The sequence below is a fragment of the Accipiter gentilis genome, chromosome 7, assembly GCF_929443795.1.
Source record: "Accipiter gentilis chromosome 7, bAccGen1.1, whole genome shotgun sequence".
In the NCBI taxonomy this organism is placed as follows: domain Eukaryota; kingdom Metazoa; phylum Chordata; class Aves; order Accipitriformes; family Accipitridae; genus Astur; species Astur gentilis.
Genome location: NC_064886.1, coordinates 13,437,858 through 13,458,574, shown reverse-complemented (window position 1 = coordinate 13,458,574; position 20,717 = coordinate 13,437,858). Strand labels below are relative to the sequence as shown.

The window sequence follows — 20,717 nt, the reverse complement described above, 5'->3', positions numbered from 1 at the left end:
CCGAGCAGCCCCCGACACCACCGCGATGGGTAGGGTCGTCCCATGGGGCACCCCAGGCAGCACCCCACGGCGGGGAAGGGAGACGCGCGCACACAACCACACCCCACCTCCGGTGTCCCGTGTCCCCAGTGCAGGGAGCCCACCTCCCCAGGACCCTGCATCTCTGAGTTCTCCCACACCCCAGATCCTACATGCCCGGGGTCCCCCATCCCTGTGACCCTGCCTCCCCAAGACCCTCGATCCCTACGGCCCCAAATTCCAGAGGCCTCATGTCCCTGTGAGCCCACCTCCCCAGCAACCTGCATCCATGGGGTCCTTCCCCCCCCCTCCCCCTGATCCCATATACCTGGGGTCACACATCCCTGCGATCCCAATTCCCTGAGCTCCCACCTCCCCAGGGCCCCACATCCTGTGCCTCACACCCACATTTCTGTCATCCCACTGCCCCAAGATCCACATTCCCCAGGACCACTAGGCTCCAGGGACCCACCACCCCATGGGGGGGGGGGGGGGTCCTGGGGCCCTGCCAGGCTGTGTCCCCTGCCCAGCCCCAGGGGACTCCGGCCACACCTCAACCCCCTCCTTGCTGCCCATTAGGGCAGCTGCTGCCCCAGGCCTGGAAGCTCATTCCATTGCAGGGGGGAGGGGGACACCCCCCCCAATCCCAGGGAGGGCTTTGTGTCACCAGATAAACACAACTGATAGCACCAGCCAGCCCCACCATGGCACTTTTCCACTTCAAAGCCCTGTGCAAACACCAGCCAATTAATTAATTAACCAGCACAAATGCCCCACATGGGCCATTCCTCCTTCCAAGGCCAGACATGGCCAGGAGGACAGCCCAGCCCTGTGAGGGGGGGGGCAGGCCCCTTACCCCCCCTCCCCAGCCCCAGGTGCTCAGCATGCTCTTGGTTATTTATTCAAGACAATCATATAAAAACTCCTGTGTTAGAAAGCTGTACAAATCAGGGTGGGCGAAGTGCCCCGCGCAGGGTGCTGCTGGGGGGGGTGGGGGCCCCCTCTGGCACCCAGCAGAGGGGAGGGGGGGAGATCCAGGGTGGGGACAGCTCTCACTGCCCCCCCCACCATGTGGGGTAGGATGAAGGATGGGGAAGGGGCACAGCACAGTGCGGAGGGGGATGTTTCCTACAGTCCCGCTCTGTTGGGTGCCAGGCATCTTCTCAAGCACATCCAGGCTCCCAGAGCCAGTGATGCCAAGGGGCCACAGCCAGCACTGGGGCACCCAGCTGGCCACGGGGCCAGCACCACATCCCCGCCTGCGGGACACATCACAGTCTGAGCCCACAGCAGAGAGACCCCAAGGGCCATCCGTGGGCAAGCTCAGCTCCTAGGGCAGGGGTGCCAGCCTCCTGCTCCTCTCCAGTTTGGGGCACATGCGGATCCTCCACCCTCGGGCTTAACACTCAGCCTCCGGCTGCTGAGACCATCCTGCCTGCAAGGGCCGGGGGAGCTGGGGCAGCCCGAGGGCTTTGGCTGCTCAGCTTGGCTTGGGGCCCTCTGGCCCTGTAATACTGACAAATCCTTTCCTTGCCCAGATGTGCACAGGGTAGGCTGCCCCGGGGCGCATGCGAGGACCACAGGGGTCCTGAGCATCCTGGCTCTGCCCCCAGCAGCCACAGCCTTGGTCTGTCCGGGCACAGCGGGGTGGCTCACAGCCCCTGCGGCACCAGGAGGGGCAGGAGGAGGCTGATGAAGGTGAAGGGGCTGCTGCCCCGCATCCCCGAGTTCTGCCCCACACTCCTCAGCACATGTGCAGCTGCATCATCTGTGGGGAGAGAAGAGCTGTGAGCATCCCTGGGGGAGGTGCCATGTCCCAAGCCAGCAGCACATCACCCAGCACAGGGGCTGCTGCTAGCCCTGCTCCCCAGTCCCCCCACCCCAGGAGAGCAGCTGGGCTCAGCCAGGCTCCCCTGCCAGCCCCACCGCTGCCTGGACCCGTCTGCCTGCCTGCAGCCACCAACCTACCTGCCTGGATCCTCCCCTTCTGGGTAGAGGCAGGGACAGGCGGTGCCTGAGCTGCAAAGCAAACACAGGGTCAGGCGGGTGAAGGGCAGCTCTCTGACCCCCCCTCAGCCAGGTTTCACCAGAGGCCATCCCCCACCCCAGCCACCAGCACCTTCCCAGCCAAGCCACATGTGCCCACACCCCGGGGCTGGCAGGGGGCCACGGCCTGGCCGTGACACAGCTCAGGAAAGGCCGAGCTGGGCACCGACACTGTGAGCGGAAAGGGGGGGCACAGGCAGGACCCAAGGGGTCCGGGCAATACTCACTGCCTTTGCCAGTGACCGTCACCTTCAGCTTCAGGCATGCTTCCCCGTGCTGGTGAATGGGCTTGGCTGCAAGGGAGGATGGGGGTTAACTGGGGTGGGGGGAAGCCCAGTAGGGACCCCAGCCCCCTGGCAGACCCCCAGGCACTCACAGATGTAGTAGTAGCTATGCCCCTCCTTGAACTCCTTGCCCAGTGTGAATGGGGTGAAGCGCTGGAACTTCTCCGAGAACTTCTCGGGGCCATGAAGGGCGCTGGGCTTGTTGCACTCCCAGCGGATCTGCTCCTTGGAGCGGGGCTTGCAGGCCCGGTATTCCTCAGGCTCCACCAGATAGAGAGTGTAACGCTCCATGGCATGGGGGTCAACAGTCCCCTCCTCATAGTGTGGGCAGATGATGTCCAGGTAGTCGTTGAGGCGCACCTCTACTGTGTAGTCGTTCCACAGGAACCTGAGGCAGGAGGAAGGCCGGGGGTCAGCTCCAGCAGGGAGAGGCATGGGGGGGACCCCCCTTCCCCTGCACCCCCAAATTGCTCACACCGATTAACGAGGCCAAGAAAGAAGCTGCTGTGGGCAGGAGACTGCTCTCGGAGCCCAGGACAGGTCAACCTTTGGTTCACCCTTCCCTGTGCAGAGTCCCACAGTGCCCAGGCTGGTTTTGGGAGGAAAAGCCCCCACCGGACCAGCCCCCCTGCATCCAGCTGGTGAGCACACCCCCCTTCCCAGAGCTCCCCAGTGGCCCCAGCAGGTGGGGAGCTGGAAGGGGACCCACCAGAACGTGTACCCTGCCCATCCCAACACTCCCAGAGCCAGCAGGCGTCAGTGGCTCTCACCCATGGGGCAGCCAGCCTGGCTCCAGCACCTGCTGCTCCCCACAACTCGCCCCGGGGCGGGGGGGTGGGCGGGAGGGATGGGACAGACTACATGGACAAACTGGCAGCTGATCAGGGCCTCTGTAGGGTCCCCTCACCTTGCTGGCTGTGGTGGCCTCGGAGCCAGCCCCTGCTCCCCAAACCCTGTGGACCCGGGTCACCCTTTTGGGGGGAGAGGCAGGTAGACAACACACAGCCCTACAACCTGGGAGGTGGTGCCTGGGGGAGTGACCTGCAGCTGGGGGGACACAGCCCAGGCAGGGGGCACCCCTATAGCCTAGAGGGGTCTGGTGCGTAGTGGGGGGGCACCCCTGAAGCCAAGCAAGGCACTCCTGCAGTCTGGTGGACTGGTGCCTTGGGGGGCACCCCTACAATTAGCGGGTCATGGCCCAGGGGGTAACCCCTACAGCCTGGGGGGTCTGATGCCTGGGATGGGGTCACCCCCACAGCCACAGCCCGTCCCGGGGGCCGGTTCCTGGGCGCAGCCGGGGTGTTCGGGGGCCCGGTCAAGGCCCCCACACACACATCCTGCCCAGGCGGCAGGAGCCAGGGCCGTGTTTGTCAACACGCTTCCCTGTGCCCCGGCGTCGGGGCTGGCGCCGCGCCACCCCCGCGGGGAAGGAAGAGGCCCCGCTCCCGCTTGGCCCTGGGAACGGAAAGGCCCCCCTGGTCGTTCCCCCCCCTCCCCGGTCCGCACCTGGACCGGCCGCGCCGCTCCCCGGCTGCGCAGCGGGACCGCCCCGCCGGGCTCAGCCCCGACCACACCGGGGTTAAACACCGGCCCCTCCACCCCCCCCAGACCCGGGCTCGGTCCCCCCCTTCCCCAGTCCCACGAAGGCTCCGGCCCCGCCGCCCGCCCCGGACAAAGGCCGCCGGGGAGCGCCCAGCCCCAGCAGGGAGCGGCGCCGCCCGCGCCCTCGGGGCCACCAGCTCCCGATCCGGGGTGTGGGGGGGGTCCCCCGAGGTGGGGGGTGGCGGCACTCACCGGGGGTTGGAGCTGTTCCAGAAGACGGTGTGGCGTTCGGCGGCCGCCACCCAGCACAGCCCCAGCCCCAGCAGGGCCAGGAGCACCCACCACCGCTCCATGCGCTTCGCGGGGCGCGCTCCGCCGGGCGGGCAGCGAGCCCGGCCCCCGCCTTAAGTACGGCCCCGCCGCCGCCGCCGCGCCCGGCCCCGCGCCCCGCCCCGCACACCGGGGCCGAGACACAACAACAACACGGGCAGCGCGAGGAGAGGGGAGGGGGGGGCGCGGACTGGCCCCGCGCACGGCCGGCCCCGGGCAGGGGTCGTCCCCCCACCGGGGGGGGGCTCGGGGGGGCGCAAGTCCTGCCCAGCGGCACCGCCGCCCGTGGTCCTGCGTGTGCGTCGGCAGGGGGGGGGTCTCGCCCCCGGCTGAGGCACCGGGCTGATGGGCGATGATGGGGGTGAGGCCCGGGTTGGTCCCCGCGGGAGGTGGTGGGAACTCTGGGGGCTCGGGGCAAAGGGCCCGAGCCGTGACCGTCCCTTCCTCGCTGGGGGGAGCACTGGCTGGCGGTGGGGTCTGGCTGAGGGGGGGGGACACCCTGCAGGCCTGTCCCCCTCCCAGCCCATGCCGTGGGAACCCCCTTATCTGAGATGCCGGGGTCATCAGGAGCCTCTGGGTGAGCAGGGCCTCGGGAGCTACAGCAGCTGCCAAGGAGGGGCTGGGGGTGGCAGGAGCAGCCCCCCCTCCTTCTCCTCCCCTGCCCTTATCAGCTGCCTCTGCTCTCCCAGGGCTTTTCTCCAGCACCGCCAAATCCTGCATGCGTCCCCTGCTCCACTCCCCCGCTCTCCGTTTGCTCGATATTGTGAAATTCCCCCCTGTGACCCCCCTCAGCACAGGGCGGGGGGCTGCGTGTGCAGCGGGTGCTTTGCTGGCTGCCTGGAGGGGAGCGCAGTGGCTCGCTATCTGCTCCCATCTGCCCCCAACACTGATCCATCCTTGTTAAGCCCGGCAGAGAGATGCTTCGCCGCTGTGTTGTGAAGTGATAACTCAGCCGCATTTGCAAAACAACTTTCCTCTTGTTTATTACATAATGATCCATTGATTGTGGGTAATGTTGCATGCCCGCCGCTGCAGCCGTGCAAGGAGCGCTCCCCTGGCACGCTGGAGGGGCTTGGGCGGACGCCGGCACCGCGGCTGTAACCGGAGAGTGGCTGGCTGTCAGCTTCAGCAGCCAAGGGCTCCCGCGGGGCTGAGGGTGTGGGGCTGGGTGCCCCGCATCCCACCGGCATCCCCCATGTCTTCCTCACATCCCCACCTCTCTCTCCACCCTCGGCTCCCGTGGGAGGGGGACCCGCTTCTTCCCTTTCATCCTCCCTTGTTGCGGCCAGGCCTGACATCATCCCCTGCGCCGTAATGACTATGCGAGGCCTCCTGCTCCCGGCAAGCCAGTGCTGCCGTGGCTTGTACAGGGGAGCACCTCCTGGGAACACCCCTGTGGCCGCAGCCCGGCGGGATCAGAGCGTGGCATGCACAAGCCATGGGGACAGGTGCAGCCGGACAGTGGTGGGAGCCAGTCAGCACCACAGATGCTTCCCTCCCTGGGGTCCTGGCATCACCTCCGCACTGCCCCCACTGTGGCAGAGACAGGCTGCACCTGTGCCAGGTGCCTAGGGAAACCGAGGCAGGGAGCAGTGATGGGGGGGCTGTGCAGCCTCTGGCAAAGCCCAGCACCTGAGGCCGTCCCTCCCGGCAGGGCTGGTGCAAGCCCCAGAGGGTGACAAGCCTCCAGGAGCACCACATGAGGCCCGTCCCGTGGGATTGGGATGTGGTACCCAGCGCTGTTGGCTGAGGGGCTCCCCTGTTCCCTTCGCTGCGGTCCCCAGCACGAGGGCAGGGCCACTAGTGCACAGGGACAGTACTGGGAGCAAGGCCACAGGGACCTGGCTGGGCCCCAGCATCACTGCCCTGCCTGGACCACGGCAAAAGGGCAGTGCCAGCAACGGTGGCTGGATTGGGGGAGGAAAGACAAGCACGTGTCCCCTGCTGGGGGCAGCCTGAGGGACAAGCTGGGGCTAGAGGGTGTCCAGTTACCTCCCCACCTGGGGCTCAATGGTGAGGGACAAGCCGCAGCAGGGACAGGGTGACCATAGGCAGGGTTCCATACAGGGTCGGTGCCCACCCCCAGTGGCACCAGGGGTGCCCGTGGTGGTGTGCACATGTGAATGGTCACAGCCACGCCTCCTGGTGCATGTGGGGCTGGGGTCTGCCCTGGTTGACCGTGGGATGGGGTCAGTGCCCGTGCAGGCAGGGCTCCTGCCACACCAACTGCAGTTTGCAGGACAAAGGTGAAGCCGTTTCACGCCGTAAACGCTCGCAGCAGAGAGGCACAGGGCAGGTGGGGCTGGCCAGAGGCCGCGGAGCTCGTGACAAACTATTTATGGTTTCTCAGCTCGGGACACTCAGGTGTGCCCCAGCCCCTGCCTGTGCTGACGTCACTGGCCATGAGGCTAGGGGAGGAAGAGAAACCGTCCAGTCCGTGGCCAGGAGTGAAGGCCACAGTGACGTGCCACGCCGGCTGCGTGCAGCCCAGCAGGTAGGCACAGCCCGATGCCAGGCTGCGCGTGGCAGGGGCAGAGCCACATCCCCGAGGCTGGCTGGCCACGCCAGGCCCTTACGCATTTGGCCGGAGAGCAGGATGCACCCAGCCCTACCTGGGGAGGAAGATGCTGCCACGGGGTGATGCAAAGCCTCGTGCTGCACAGCTGGTCCAGGCACACACCTTGTGCCCAGAGCTGGACATGCTGCCGGAGCTGTGGAAGCCCCCCCAGGACCTGGGGAGCACTTGAGCCCCAGTGCTGGGGTCCCAACAAGGGCTCCCCCCCTGCCTTGGGGCAACAGGGCTTGGGGATCCCCCGTACCAGCACCCCAGGAGTCTCCCAGATGGTCCAGGCTGGCCCTGGCATGCCATGCTGCACCCTGCCCGAGGGCACGGAGCAGAGCAGGGCTGGGTGGCTGGTCCCCACCGAGCTGGCGGCAGTGCCACACACAGGCCAGGGAGCGGTGCCAAGGTCAAGGCAAGCGGCAGGAGGGATTTTGCAAGCAGAGCTTGCTGTGCTGCACTGTGCCAGGGCAGCCGACTCGGACCCCTGCTCCCCACCGTGCTGCACCAGCCAACAGGGCTGTGCTGGGCTCCCCAGCCCACCCTGCCACGTGCCACTGGCGTGGCCCTGCACTGGGAGGAGTGTGGCTGGTCCCTGGCAGCCAGTGTGCAGGCAGGATACAGCCCTCAGCAGTGCTGGGTGATGCTGCCCCAGCCAGCTCCTGGCCACACCATGCCCATCCAGCCCAGGGTCAGCAGCTGGGTGCTGAGTGGCACCCTGAGTACCTGGGGAGGAGGTCCAGGGCAAGGTCCCTAGCACCACAGTGGGCCAGACCTGCAGGAGTGTGGGGGGGATGTGGGGAGCCCGGCGCCTTCCGGGAGTGCTCAGAGGACTCGTCTGACGGGTTCGCTCTCTCTTCCCGAACCCGGACAAGCCCGGGCTGGCGGGACGCCGAGCCACCGCCCAGCAGTGCCTGCTGGGGTGGGGGGAGAGCGGCCGCCCTACCACAATGGCTGTGGGGACCCCCCAACTGAGGCCACGTCCACAGCATGTCGGTCCCCACTGGGAGAGGGGCTGCAGCCCCCCTGGTCCCACACTGCCTTGTGGGGAGAGCGGCTGCCCCCCTCCCTGGGAGCACTGGACCCCTCCCAGCCCAGTTGGGTGCAGGGTCAGGACCTGCATGGCTGCTCCCTTGCACCCACTGGGGCTGTGGGGTGCCAGCTGCGGGGCTGCTTGCACCCCACTCCTCCATAGCCCCAGCAACACCTCCCTTCCATGTGACCCCCATCCCAAGCAGGTCACCGGGTGCAACCCCCTCCCCACACATCCCCTCGCCTTGCTGGAGGCACCAAGGGGGAACCAAGGGCATCCCCCCCACACCCCGCGGGAGCTGCCGCGCAGACAGGCGTGTGCCAGATCCCCCTGACGCCAGCAGGAGCTGGCATGCCCGGCAGAGCCAGACGTGCCGGGGGGAGGGGGGTGTGTGCAATGTGGGGATTCCCATGGGGCTTCCAGGCACATCGGGGTGCTAGCCCACAGCTGCTCACCCCACGCAGCCAGTGAGGGTGGTGAGGAGGGGGTCTCCTGCACCCACTCCTCCCCAGGCTGCTCCCAGCCACCCCACCCCAGCACCTCCCAGGGATGCGTGCCAAGGGCCCTGCCCGCACCGCCCTTACCTGCGGGCACTGCCTGCTGTCCGTGCTGTCCTCCGGTGGGCAGCACTAGGTTCCTGCAGGATGCTCCATGAAAGTACTCGGGGGTCGATGGGGAGCAGAGCCAGCGGGAGGTGGGGGGGATCGCCCCACATCCCCCCAGGGTGCCCTCACTGCCAGAGGCACCGAACCCATGACTGGAGCTGTCATGCCCAGGGCCAGCGAGCTGGGTGGCACAGTGAAGGTCAGCACCTGGTACTCACTGTCTTCACCTGACCCCCTGCCCCAGCAGGAGCCCACTGCGCTGGAGGGCTGGCCGACGGCTGGCCAGGAGCGCTGCACGCTGCCGTGACAGGGATCGGTTTTTTTATCCTTTTATTTTTATTTTTTTTATAGACTAAGAGCAGAATATGAAAATCACCAGCCAAAGCACTTGAAAAAAAGGTTGAGATTGTTTTTTTGTTTTGTTTTTCCCCAAAAAGTGTCTGTGCGTTTGCATAGGTCAGGTCTTCACAGAAGACGAGGAAAATCCAACACGTTCAACTATGTACAAGCCAGCCCGGGGCCGGTGCCGCTGCCTATGGTACAGTATAGATATATCTATATAGTCTCTCTCTGTACAGTATGTATAGATCTCTATATAGGTATGTACAGGCTGCCCAGCCCTGGGGGTCCCTGCCCTCACCAGGCTCCCCAGCCCGGAACTGCCCCCCAGCCACAGGGCACCAGGTGGGCTGCAGGCAGGACTCTGTGGGCAGGACTCCGCACTGTGGGACGGTGTCGGTAGAAGATGCGGTGCACACAGCAGCACCAAACCGCATCCTCGCAGACGGGGCTGCAGCCATTGGCGGGGGGGGGAGGCAAGTCCCAGCTGGGATCGGCGTGTGCCACAGCCCCCTGCCCCATGGGCTCTCCAGGCAGGGGGGTGGTGGTGCAGAGGGGACGGATGGTCCCGTGGTGGTTCCCCGCTGGCTCTCAAGAGGGGCAGCAGATTGGGGGGTCCCCACTCGGCAGAGTTGTACTGGCCGGGCCCCCGCCGGCACCAGAAGCTAGGAAGCCAGCAGCGTCATGAGGAAGAGCGCAGCAGCCACGGCCAGGGGCAAGTGTTCCCGCTTGGGGCTGGTGCCACTGATGCTCTTCTCCAGCTTGGGCATCTCCGGGTTGAAGTTGTCTGTGGGGAAGAGGGAGAGGGTGAGGGTGGCACCAGGGTGGCCCTGAACCCCCATCCCACAGCTGGGGCTGCCCTGTGGGCAGTGGCGCGGACAACGACACATGCGGCGCTGTGGGGCCGGAGGCTCTGTCCAACTCACCCAGGTCCTCAATCTTCACCTCAGGTCGCAGGGTGAACTGCGGCAGGGTGGGCACCAGCTTCTCCCCCAAGTGCGATGCTGCAAGAGGGAGAGAAGGGATGGGGGTGGTCATGCTCCCTAACCGCCTTGCACCACAGCCCCTCCTGGGAGGGATGGGGGACCCAGGAAGGATGGGAGACCCACTGGCAGGCCACGCTGCCCCCCACTTGCCCGCAGCCCCCAGGCCGGACACGGGATTACTTACTGGAGGCGCAGCACACAAACACCTTCATCTTCAGACAGGCCCGGCGGTGGTTGTGTGTTGGCGTGGCTGCAAGGCAAGAGCGGGCTGGGATGGCTCCGCAGCGGGTGACCCCAGCCCCTGGCACCCAGAGGCTCGGTGGGTCAGGGCACGGTGGGGTCTGGCCCTGCCTGGGGGTGCGCTCCAGACTGGGGGGATGCAGCAGTATCCCCATCCTGCTCTCTGAAGCTGCACCTGTATCAGCACCCTGCATCCCCACCCTGCACCAGCATCCCCCAGCACTCTGATTTTTGCACCTGCATCAGCATTCCCTGAACCCCAATCCTGCATCAGCATGCTACATCAGCACCCCCCTCCTGCACCAGCACCCTGCACCAGCACGCCCACCCACATCCCCATCCTGCTTCCCTGCACCCCCATATTTCCCCACAACCCCATCTCACCCCTGCATCACAACCCCTCCTGCACCCCCAAGCCTCCCCACACCCCCCTTCCACCCCACACCTCCATCCCTGAGCTCAGGGTGCCCACTCCTGGGGGGGGCTGCAGCCACCCAGCCGGGGGGGTGCAGGGGGACCAGCCCAGGGGGGTTGGCATGGGGGGTCCTGGCCAGGGTGGGGATGCAGAGGGGCTCAACCAGGTGGTGTGGTGCAGGGGGACCAGCTGGGGTGGGATGCAGGGGACCCAGCTGGGCATGAGGGGGGGGCTGTGTGGGGATCCCGCCCCGGTGCCCCACATACAGATGTAGTAGTACTCCTGCCCCGCACGGAACTCGTAGCCCAGCGAGAAGGCGCTGTAGCGCTGGAACTTCTCCGAGAACTTGATGGGGCTGTGGGGCGCGTGGGGCCGGTTGCACTCCCAGCGCTTGAAGCCCTGGCTGGTGTTGCAGGTGCGGTAGCCCTCCGCGTTCACCATGTAGAGCACGTACTGCTCCAGCCGGTGTTCGGGCACTGAGGCGTTGTAGTGTGGGCAGTAGATGTCCAGGTAGTCGTTGACGTTCACCTGCACCGTGTAGCCCTCCCGCCGCAGGCTGCAAGGTAAGGGGGGCATGGGGGGTCAGGGACACCCCCTGCACTTTCCCAAACACCATCCCCCTCCTCGAAAGGGACCCGGAGGCTAGAGAATGGGCAGGTCCCAAAGCAAGGACCCTGGGGGGGCAGTGGTATCCCCCTGCTCAACCTCTATCTGGAGCCCCTGACACACCAGGACCCCCGCGCAACCTCAGCCCCATGGACCCGCAGCACGACATCACTGTCTCCGGGGGATGTGGGCCAGCCTGGGGTGGGAGGGACACTGCTGGGGACGGATGCTATGGGTGCCAAGCCACACGGATGGGTGGGACACCTGCAGGAACACGGGCACACAAGACGGCGCTGCTGGGTCCTGCTGGGAATGTGCCGGTGGCCTCAAGGAGGGGACAAACACAGTGGGACAGACAGACTGACCCGGCCACGGTGCTGATGGGCACCAGGGTCCTGCAGGCAGCGGGGACCCCACAGGACACAGCTCCTGGTCCTCACCATGCAGCCCTGTGTGTGTGGGGGGGCCAGGGCCCGGGCGTTCCCCAGCTCCAGCAGCCTAGAGCCGACCCACCGCGGCTGCCCACCATGGCCCCAGCCCTGCCACGCGCCACAGCTCAGAGAGAGGATTTCTCACCCTGCTCTGGCTAATCCCGTTAGTTCGTTAATGCCATAAAGGGTGGCCCTGGGGGAGCCTCATTTACATTGATTAGGAGCTGCAATCCCCTCAGATCCACTCAGGAGAGGCTCCGCTGGCTCCTAATCCGCGCCCGATGGAAATCCCGGCCGCGGTAATCCTCGCTGCCGTGCTGACCCACTGCTCCTGCCAATTAATTACGAGCCAGCACTGTGAGGCGCTGGCTCTGCACCGAGCTGCTGTGGCAGCACCAGACCCTGACTGGACCTCGCTCCACCACCCAGCTCAGTGGCGGTAGTGCCTCCCTGCACCGTGCTGCTGCAGCCCCCCAGCCCTGCTGCATTGGGGGTCCTTCACCTGGCTCCCCTGGCACATGGACCACAGCATCCTGGCACGTGTGGCTGGACTCCTTGCAGTGCATTGCTCTGGCTCAGGGCCCCTTTTCCCGCCTGTCAGGGCAAACCTGGGTCCACCAGTCCTGGACCCAGCACTTGGGGTCCCCTTGCCCCATGGGGGGTCCCACCACCCCCCCCAGGGCCCTGCCCGCAGTGGATCCGGCTTCCTGGGTCTCCCTGGCAGGGCTGGGCAGGCAGCGGGCAGGGCTGCGCGTGCAGACGCCCCACCCTGCACAACTGCCCCTGGCGCTGTTTGGGGAGCCCCAGCACCCTGCCAGGGCCTGCGGCACCCTGGCACACAGCACCCCAGAAGCCGGGTGCCAGAGAGAACACCAAAGGGGGACCCAAGCAGTGCCGCCTCCCCGCTTGGGGCTGCCGCTGGCCCTGGGGGGCCATGGGGGGCCCAACAGCAGACCTTGTCACCCATGGGGCAGGGAGAAAAGCCCCACGCGGCACCTCCCTCGCCGCGCAGCCGCTATTCCCAGCCCAGCCCGGCACCCGCCAGCCACTGGGCAACTCCTCCGCCAGCAAGGTGCTGAGGCAGCCACCCTTGCTCCGTGGGGCGCCGGGACCTTTCATCTTCCCCCTTTGATGGGGGGGGCATGGGGGGGGGGGGTAGAGAAAAAGGCTTGTTATTAAAGAAATGGCCCCGAGGAGAAAATTGCAATTAACTCCGTGCAGGACGCAGGGCTGGGACGCCAGCATGCCCCGAGCCAGCTGTCCCACACTGGGTCGGGCACTGGCAGCCGGTGTGGCTGTGCCAGGGGAGTGAGGGACCGGAGGAAGCACATTCCCCAGGACTGGCCCTGGGTGTCTGCACCCACAGGAGTGACACCTGGCTCCATCTCCTGCCGTGCCACGGGAAACCCTGTCCTGGGGTGCTGGGGAGCTGTACCCCCCCCCTTCCCCTGCGGGCCCCAGCGCTGAGGCACACACAACCCCCCGGGACCCCACGCTGGGGCTTATTAAGAAACGTGGCTCCTGATAAACAGCCTCACTAATGAGCACGGCCCCATGCAGCACCAAGGTCTCCCCCTGGGCTGGGGCACACCAGCATGGCAATGGAGGGGTACAGGGGACCCTGGATGGTGTGCTGGAGGCTGGCAGCCCTGTTCCCCATGGCGGTAAACCCCACGGACATCGCCAGCCGCTGCTGCGTTCTGGGAGCTTGCAGGCATCAGAGCATCGCCACAAGCTGGGAGGGGCTGGAGAACAGCCCCAAACAGGTAGAGCCATGGGGCCACCGTGGCCCAGGGCACATCCAGGGGGACTCCGGCAGCGGTTTGGGCCACAACACTGTGTTCCTGCCATGCTCGGCTCCTGCACTGTGACCACTGGTCCCACCAGTACAGACCAGCACCCCACACAGGTGGATGCCCCCAAATCCCAGCAGCCCCAATGCCATCACCGGAACACCCCAAGCTCTGCCTGCGGCACCATTCGGGAGCACAGGGTAGGCAGAAGTGTGTGCCTGGCCCAGCCCCAGCAGCAGGCAGGGAGCCCATGGGCCCTGTTTTTGGGCAGAAGGATGGGAACAGACACCCAGAGCGAGGGGCTCAGCCTCCTTTCTCACCGACACCCACCCCAGCGTGGGCATGGGCTGCCCGGTCCCTGCAACTGTTGGGAAGGCCCAGCAACAGGCGACCTGGGTTGGGACGGTCCCCCCAGCCTCCCAGGCTCCAGCCACACCACAGAGGCCAGCGGGGCACAGTGGGCTCCAGCAGTGCCCAAAGGGTTAAGCACGGGAGCAGAACAGGCAGCATCACTTCTGCACGACTGCGTTTTTAGAGCAGGGCTTTGCAAGGCAGTGGTACCTTCCAGCAGCCTGTCGGTGGTGGGCAGATGGATGTCCCCTGGCAGAACCGTCCCAAGCGCAGGCTGCGCTTGGCACCCACCAGCCCCGCACCGGCGGGACCCCGGCTACCTGGCAAGCCACAGCCACTGGTGAGCTGGGCAGCTGCTCTGCTCCCATCTGCTGTGATAAATCTGGGCTGAGTGCTGCACGCTCGCTGATGCACTGCTAAGGAGCGCCTGGTGCACTGCAGCACAACCCGGGCACCACGGCAGCAGCACGGGACAGGGGGACCAGACCCCTGCCTGGACCCCTGTGCTGCAGAGGCTCATCCCCACGGTGCAGGAAAGGCCTGGAGGGCGGCCCGCCTGGAGCTGGGCTCAGCATCCCACATTGGTGGTGCCAGTGGTGAGGACAGGGGCAATGTGGAGTGTCCCCCCATGCGAATGACAGCATGGTGCCCCCCTGTACTGGGTGCCAGGGCGGACCCCACCCCCCACCCCAGCCCAGCTGGGCCCTTTGTTTGGCTCCCGCAGCTTCGCCCTTTCGGCACGTCCGGGGCCCATCGATCAGCTGGTGAACAAAAAAGTGCCATTGATTTACGTGGTCCCCTTCCAGTCACCCCACGCAACAGCGAGAGGTGAAGGCACATCGATTGCCGCGGTCAGTCCACCCTGATGGATGGAGAGACAGACAGACGGACTGTCTGTGCCCATCGCTCAGCCGCCGGGGAGACAGGCGGCTCAGCCTGGGCCCCCCCTCCGTGCCAGCCCTCCCCACGCAGACAGCACTGCACAGTCACGGCGCCCAGACGGCCGCGCACACGCGCGCTGGCTCAGCAGACAGCGCCTGCAACGCAGCCCACGCGCACGGGTGGCACGGCGCCACGGCACGACCCCCCCCCCCCCCCATCCTTCCCCCAACTCGCCAGGCGCAGCTGCAAGGTGCGGGTGCAAAAGGCATTGCCGGCACACAGCATCCCTGGGGCCACCTCCCCACTTAGGGAATTGGGGCTCCTGGGGAGACGGGAGCTGCTGCCTGGCGACATGGCAGTGGGTAAAGGGACCGTGGGTGCCATGGGGCAGCACCCATCCCAGGGTGACAGACACAGCCCTCTCCAAGCACCCTGGGACCCCCAGCACCACCCTACAGGTGCCCCCACACCCCCCGTCCCTATCGACAGCCATACAATCCCTTTAATCCCCACTAAAGCCTGTACCTTCCTGCTTTGCTAACAAGATCAATGAGGTTTCTAATTGGGTTTTAATTAAACCATCAATCTGCAACCAGTGACTCAATTACCAGCCTGGGCAGGAGTGGGTGGCCCTGGCCCTGTTGAACCCTGGGACAGCCCCCACACCCCAGTGCTGTGGCCCCTTCTTCCACAGGAACCCCGCGGGCCCCAGTCATGCTGCTGGGGCTCGGTGCTGCCCAGCGTGGCGACTCATGGGGCATGGCACCCTCTGTCCCCGGGCAGCAGCTCCTGCCAGTGCCACAGCCAGCACCCACGGGTGGCTAGTGGCTCTGTGCCCCACAGGGACCAGCCCAGGGGCCACAGCTGTGGGGTCAGGGGTGGTCAAGCCCCCCAGCCCACCCAGGGACGCTACAGCTGGTGAGGCTGGGTAATTAGCCGCTGAGAGGTGTCATCACCACCTTCCCCACCTCCAGCCCCACAGCTGGACACAACACCACAGCAGGCCGGGGAACTGCCCCCCCCTCCCCCCCCGGGCTTAACTGCCCTGCGCACTGCAGCACCTCATGCCCAACGCCCCCGGGATCCGTCAGGGCGAGGGGGTCCCACCTGCTGCAGGTGACAACATCCCCAGCCCCGCTAGAGCCAGTGGATGCAATGGAGGGATCTGGCAGGGCACAGCCCCAATGTCAGGGTCCAGCAGCTGCAGAGGACCCAGGAGTCCAGGTACCCCCAGGCCCCCCTGGTGGGCGCAGAGCAACAACATGGCTCCTTTCCCGCGCGAGACGCTCCCCCGGGAGAGGCTGCTCTGCACAAGGGCTCTTGAGAGCCCGCTCCAGCTCTCACCGCTTGGAACACAAAGTCAGCCAGATAAAAGCTGCCTTGAAGAGGCGAGCGTGGCGGCAGCGCCAGTGGCTGGGGGGGGCTGCATTCAATGCTGAGCTCTCCCCGTGCACAGGTGGGCTCCGACCCGCCTGCCTCAGCCAGGCACCAGCACCCCATGTACCCCTGTCTTAGAGCCACACCGCTCTGCCCCCTTCACAGCACCGGGCACCCCAAGGCCTAAGGCACCAGCACCCTCAGTCCCTGCACTGGAGTCTGGGGCACAGCATGGCTCGCCCCAACCCACTCTGAGGGACTCCCAGGGGCCACAGGAGCATCGGGGGGAGCTGGCCTGTGCCAATGCACGGAAACAAACCATTGTCCCCACCTTGGCAACCAGAACACCCAGCAGGGAGGTGGCATCCCACGCACATCGGCACGCCGGGACCCAGCACGGCTGGGGACACCCCTAGGAGCCCCCAGTCACACACCACGGGGCATCCCAGGGACGCAGCTGCCCCCCCAAATGCCAGCGCTGGGCAGGATGTGGCCTTCTCGCACTTTCACCGTATGCCACCATGCCTGTTCCCAGCAGGACTTGGGAGCAGAGGGCAAGGACCGTCCGAGGATCATCCCACGCCCCCAGGGCTCACCAGCTGCCACCAGTGGAGACGATGGGACAGATGGAAAGTGCAGCCAGACCAACAACCTGGCTGAGCAAGAGCAGGCACCTCTGCTGCCCCAAGCCTCGGATCCCACCTTTGCACCTCCCCTGGGCTTCGCTGTCAGCACCCAAAACCTGCTGCAGGAGAGGTGCCCTGCCCACTCGGTGGCCCTCCTGGCCCGCCAGCACCACCAGCCACCCTCTGTGGTGGCCAGGGGACCGGAGGAGCACAGCCACGTGCCCACGGGGGATGAGCTACCACCAGTCCCCTGCTCCCCAAGGCATCACCGGGACCCCAGGTGCTGCAAGTGGGCTCCACAGGGCAGACCCTTGCTCCGTCCTCTGACCAAGGGGAGACGCAGGGGCACCCCGCACGGCAGGAGATGCAATAAATTTCTGGGGTGCCTGGTGCAGCCCCCAAGGAGCGGCCCGCAACTGAGCCTGCCGGCATGCCCCCCTCTCCCGGAGAGCCCCATGGGGCCACGCAGGGCTTGTTTATTGCTCTGATTGCAGCGGGGTTGCTGGGATTTGCAGGCTGCGGCCCAGGGAGCCTAATTCCCCCCATAATTTATCTAATCCAGACACTTTGCCGCGCGGCTATAATTGCGGCCGAGCTGCCGCACTGCCTAACAATAAATATCAGCGCTCCGGAGTCCCTGGGACACGTCTCTGCCGCAGCCGCCCCCACCGCGCTGCCCGTGCCCTGAGCCGGACGCTCGCAGCCGCGCCAGAGACGCGTGCGCAGCAGGTGTGGGCGTCTGGCTGCGACACCCCCGTCTTGGCATGGCGGGCACGCTGCTGGCACCCCCTCCGCCCCGTCCCCCAGGAGGTGCTGGGGCAGCACGAGGGTCACGGCACACGGCTGCAGGCGATGGGGTGGGGAGAGGAGGCCCCTCGGTCGTGGCAGGGTGAGGGCGGGGGCACAGGAGCCTCCCACCCACCGAGGTACCGGCAATGTCATGGCATGGGGACAAGGCCGGCGAGCGAGCGGGGTCTGGCTGGAGAAGCGGGGTGTGGGGGGATGCCCGAGCACGGCAGGGTGAGCCGAGCGCCTCGCCATTGTGCTGCGCCTCGGCACGTCGCACACACGCACAATTTATGGGGCCCGAGCTTCCGCCTGGCGACACAATCTCAATGGGAGGGGAAGGAGCTGCTAGGGGGGACGCCCCCTCCCGCACAAAGGGGCACAGGGCGGGGGGGAGCCCGCGGGACCCCCAGCACTGAGGGGTACTGGGGAATGCTTCGTCCGGACGCACGTCCCCGCCACACCCCTGAGCGCTCACAGTGGCAAGGGATGGGCGATCGCAGCGGGGGCAGCTCCCCGATCCCTGTAGAGAGGTTCGCGGACCCACCATGGACGCGCGCCCTCCCCCCCTTCCCGGGAGGGGCTCAGCCCAGCCGTGCCCATTGCCACCCCAAAGCCCACACGGTGCCCCCTCCCCTCCGGTGCGGCTGTGCCAACCCCAGGTGTGGGTGCCACGCACGCCACGCAGCCGGGCAGCCCACCCCCGGGGGGGGGGGGGGCGAGGGCAGGGCGCAGCCCCCCCCGGCACAGGGCACGAGGGAGGTGCCGGGGGCGGGGGGCCGTGGCCACCGACCGCCCGGGCTCCCGGCGGCTCCGCGCCCGGCGGCCGTGGGCGCCACGGCAGTTTCCGCACCTCCGCTCGCACCCCTCCCGGAACCCCCGGCCCCGCCACCCTCGGCTGCTGCCCCGGGGATGGCACCGCTACCCACCCGGGCGAAGGGTGGGGGGAAAGGGGAGGGGGGGCTCGGCGGGCACCCGGTGGGCCCCCCCCCCGCCGCAGCCGCGCCGCTGGTGCCACTCCCGCGCCCAGACAGGCGGGGGGCGCGTCTGGCGGCGGGGTCGCCCGGCGCACGGAAAGGGGGGGAGGCCCGGCCGTCCTCCTCCCGCGGTACCCCGGTGTCCGCCGCGGGGCGGGTCAGCGCCGTCGAGGGAGGGGGGGGAGCGGGGGGCGCGTCCCCCGGTGTCACCGACCCGCCCGCACCGGGAGCCGCCGAGCCCCGCTCCGGCGGCGAGCCCGACCCCGCCGATGCCCGCGCCCCGCCCGGCAGCGCGGCCCCGGGGACCCGAGCGCCCGCCGGTCGGGTCGGGCCGGCCCGGGCGGCTGTCCCCTGCACCCCCGCCGGAGCGGCCCCCGCCCCCGCGGGCAGGGCGAGGTGCGCGGGGTCGGGAGGGGCAGCGCACCGACACCGGGGGAGGGGGGTCCGGCAGCCCCGCCCGCACGGGGGCGCCGCGCGGACACTGGCACCGGGGGGTCCCGCAGTCCCGGCGCGCACGCCCCCGACCCGGTGTCGCCCGCCCCCCCCCCCGTCGCCGCCGCCGCCGCCGCCCCCCGCCGCCGCGCGCATCCTTCGGCGCGATCCCCGGCGCGCACCCGCCGCGTCCTTCCCGGCGGCGCCCCCCCCGCCCCGCCCGGCCCCAGGGACGCTCCCACCGCCTGCCGGTACCGGTACCGGCAGCTTCCCCCGCGCTGCCCGGCGCCCGCCCCGCACTCACTGCAGGTTGGAGCTGTTCCAGTGCACGGCGTGCCGGTTGCCCAGGGCTCCCGGTGGCCCCCGGCCCGGCAGCAGCAGCAGCAACGGGAGCAGGGGCAGGAACGCGGGCAGCCGAGCAGCCATCCTGCCGCCGCCGCGGAACCCGCCGCGATCCCAATGAATGGAGGAGAACCGAGCCGGAGCCGCCCGCGCCCCGCGCCCCCGGCGCCCAGCTCCGCCCCGCGCGCGCCCGCCACCGCCGCGCCCCGCGCGCGCGCGCGCGCGCGCCCTCGCCGCCGCCCCGTGTCCGCCTGCACCGACACCGGCAGCGGTACCGGCAGCGGCACCGGGTGGCTGGGACCGGGGCCACACGGGGTTTGGACTGAGGGTCCCCACGGGTGGGGGCACCGGGACCGGATCCCACCGACATTGGGGTCTCCCTGGGTGGGAGCATTGGGGCTCAGGGCATCAGCTCCTGGGGTCCCTGCGGCTGGCAGAGCCGTGGGTTGGGGGCTCGGGGCCCCGGAGGGTCCTCGCGGTGCTGCTGCCAGTACTGTGGGGGTCACTTGTGTTCGCAGAGGGTTTTGGACACCCCGGGGACACGGAAGCAGGTGGGAGGGTGGGCACCCAGCCACTTGCCACCGGCATGGGCGGGCTGGGGCCAGCATGCCAGGGCAGCCCGGGTGCCGGAGGAGCACAGCCACAGCGCCAGGCTCTCCCGCCTGCCCCGTCCTGCCCCAGGAGCCTGCATGTGGCCGAGCTCCCACCCATGGGGGGCCGGCCCACACCCCTGCCTCGTTTCCCCCCAAGGGTCTGTGGGGCAGAGGTACCCAGGCAGCTGCCGGCAGCCGCGGGGGCAGTGGGTGGTCCCTGGGTGCCGGTCCCCACTGGCCACATGGGAAGGGATTGAGCTGGGTGCCAGCTCCAGCTGCCCGTCCTCAGCAAGATCCCTTAGCAACTGCCGTGCGGCACCGCCCGGCGGTCCCATGTGCCAGGTGATCCACGCCCATGCACACGTGTCCACACACGAGCACGCTCACACCGGCGCGGGCACATACAGCTCACTGTGAGCTCCCAGGCGGGAGCGCGCCCGAGCGTGCACACGCTGCCGGCACCGACCCGATGGCCCCTGTTCCAGCAGTGCCAGCTTCACACATGATCCAGAGATTTGGCAGCCCCAGGAGCTTGCAAATGAAACCAGGAGGCTATCGAAACTGCAGCTGGGCTTGCTGAGCCAGCCCTAGCTGCTCTAGGTGGGAGCCATCTCGCTGGAGTGGCGAGTGTGGCTGGGGCAGCGTGGGGCCAAACACCAAGTCCTCACGTCCCCGTGTCCCCACCGCCTGGGCACAGCGGCTCCCAGGCCCAGGCAGGTGACGAGGTGTAGCCCTGGGCTCGGGGCAGCTGCTGCCCAGTGCTAAGGTTGTGGGGGTTTCTTGGCTCCCCAAAGCTGCCGGGGGGAGCTCAGGGTGGGAGCGGAGCCGCTGCCCCCTCAGGGCCCCTTTTTGGGCTCCCTGACACCCCTTCGGACGTGCGAATGCTGCCCCAGCCCATGGAGGGGGACGAGGACAGTGCTGGCCACTGTCTTGCTGAGGCCCCCAGGTCCCACTCAGTGCCATGGGGGGCTAGCACCGGTGACGCCCATGGCAGGGCTGTGCCCCAGCCCCCATCCATGCTGGAGGCACTGGGCGCCCAAGCCCCTCATCGGAGCCCTGCCGGGAAGGGGGAGGGGGCCAGCGGAAAGGCCCGGAGGACCAAAAAAGCCTCTATTAATTATTC

At 67.8% G+C, this 20,717-nt stretch overlaps 2 protein-coding genes across 2 annotated transcripts; both read right to left on the bottom strand.

Annotated features, from left to right (window-relative positions):
* Window positions 1-897: 897 nt before the first annotated feature.
* EFNA1 (ephrin A1) lies at window positions 898-4,258 on the bottom strand. The gene is made up of 5 exons (XM_049805419.1): window positions 4,143-4,258; window positions 2,441-2,736; window positions 2,292-2,357; window positions 1,987-2,037; window positions 898-1,786 (listed from the first exon to the last, which is right to left on the bottom strand). Exons 1-5 carry the CDS (start codon window positions 4,241-4,243, stop codon window positions 1,671-1,673), a joined length of 630 nt encoding a protein of 209 aa, XP_049661376.1. The 5' UTR covers window positions 4,244-4,258; the 3' UTR covers window positions 898-1,670.
* A 4,594-nt stretch (window positions 4,259-8,852) lies between these two features.
* Window positions 8,853-19,140, bottom strand: EFNA3 (ephrin A3). The gene is made up of 5 exons (XM_049805412.1): window positions 18,964-19,140; window positions 10,665-10,954; window positions 9,928-9,993; window positions 9,684-9,761; window positions 8,853-9,544 (listed from the first exon to the last, which is right to left on the bottom strand). The coding sequence occupies exons 1-5, from the start codon at window positions 19,083-19,085 to the stop codon at window positions 9,423-9,425; spliced, it is 678 nt and encodes a 225-aa protein (XP_049661369.1). The 5' UTR covers window positions 19,086-19,140; the 3' UTR covers window positions 8,853-9,422.
* Window positions 19,141-20,717: the final 1,577 nt, after the last annotated feature.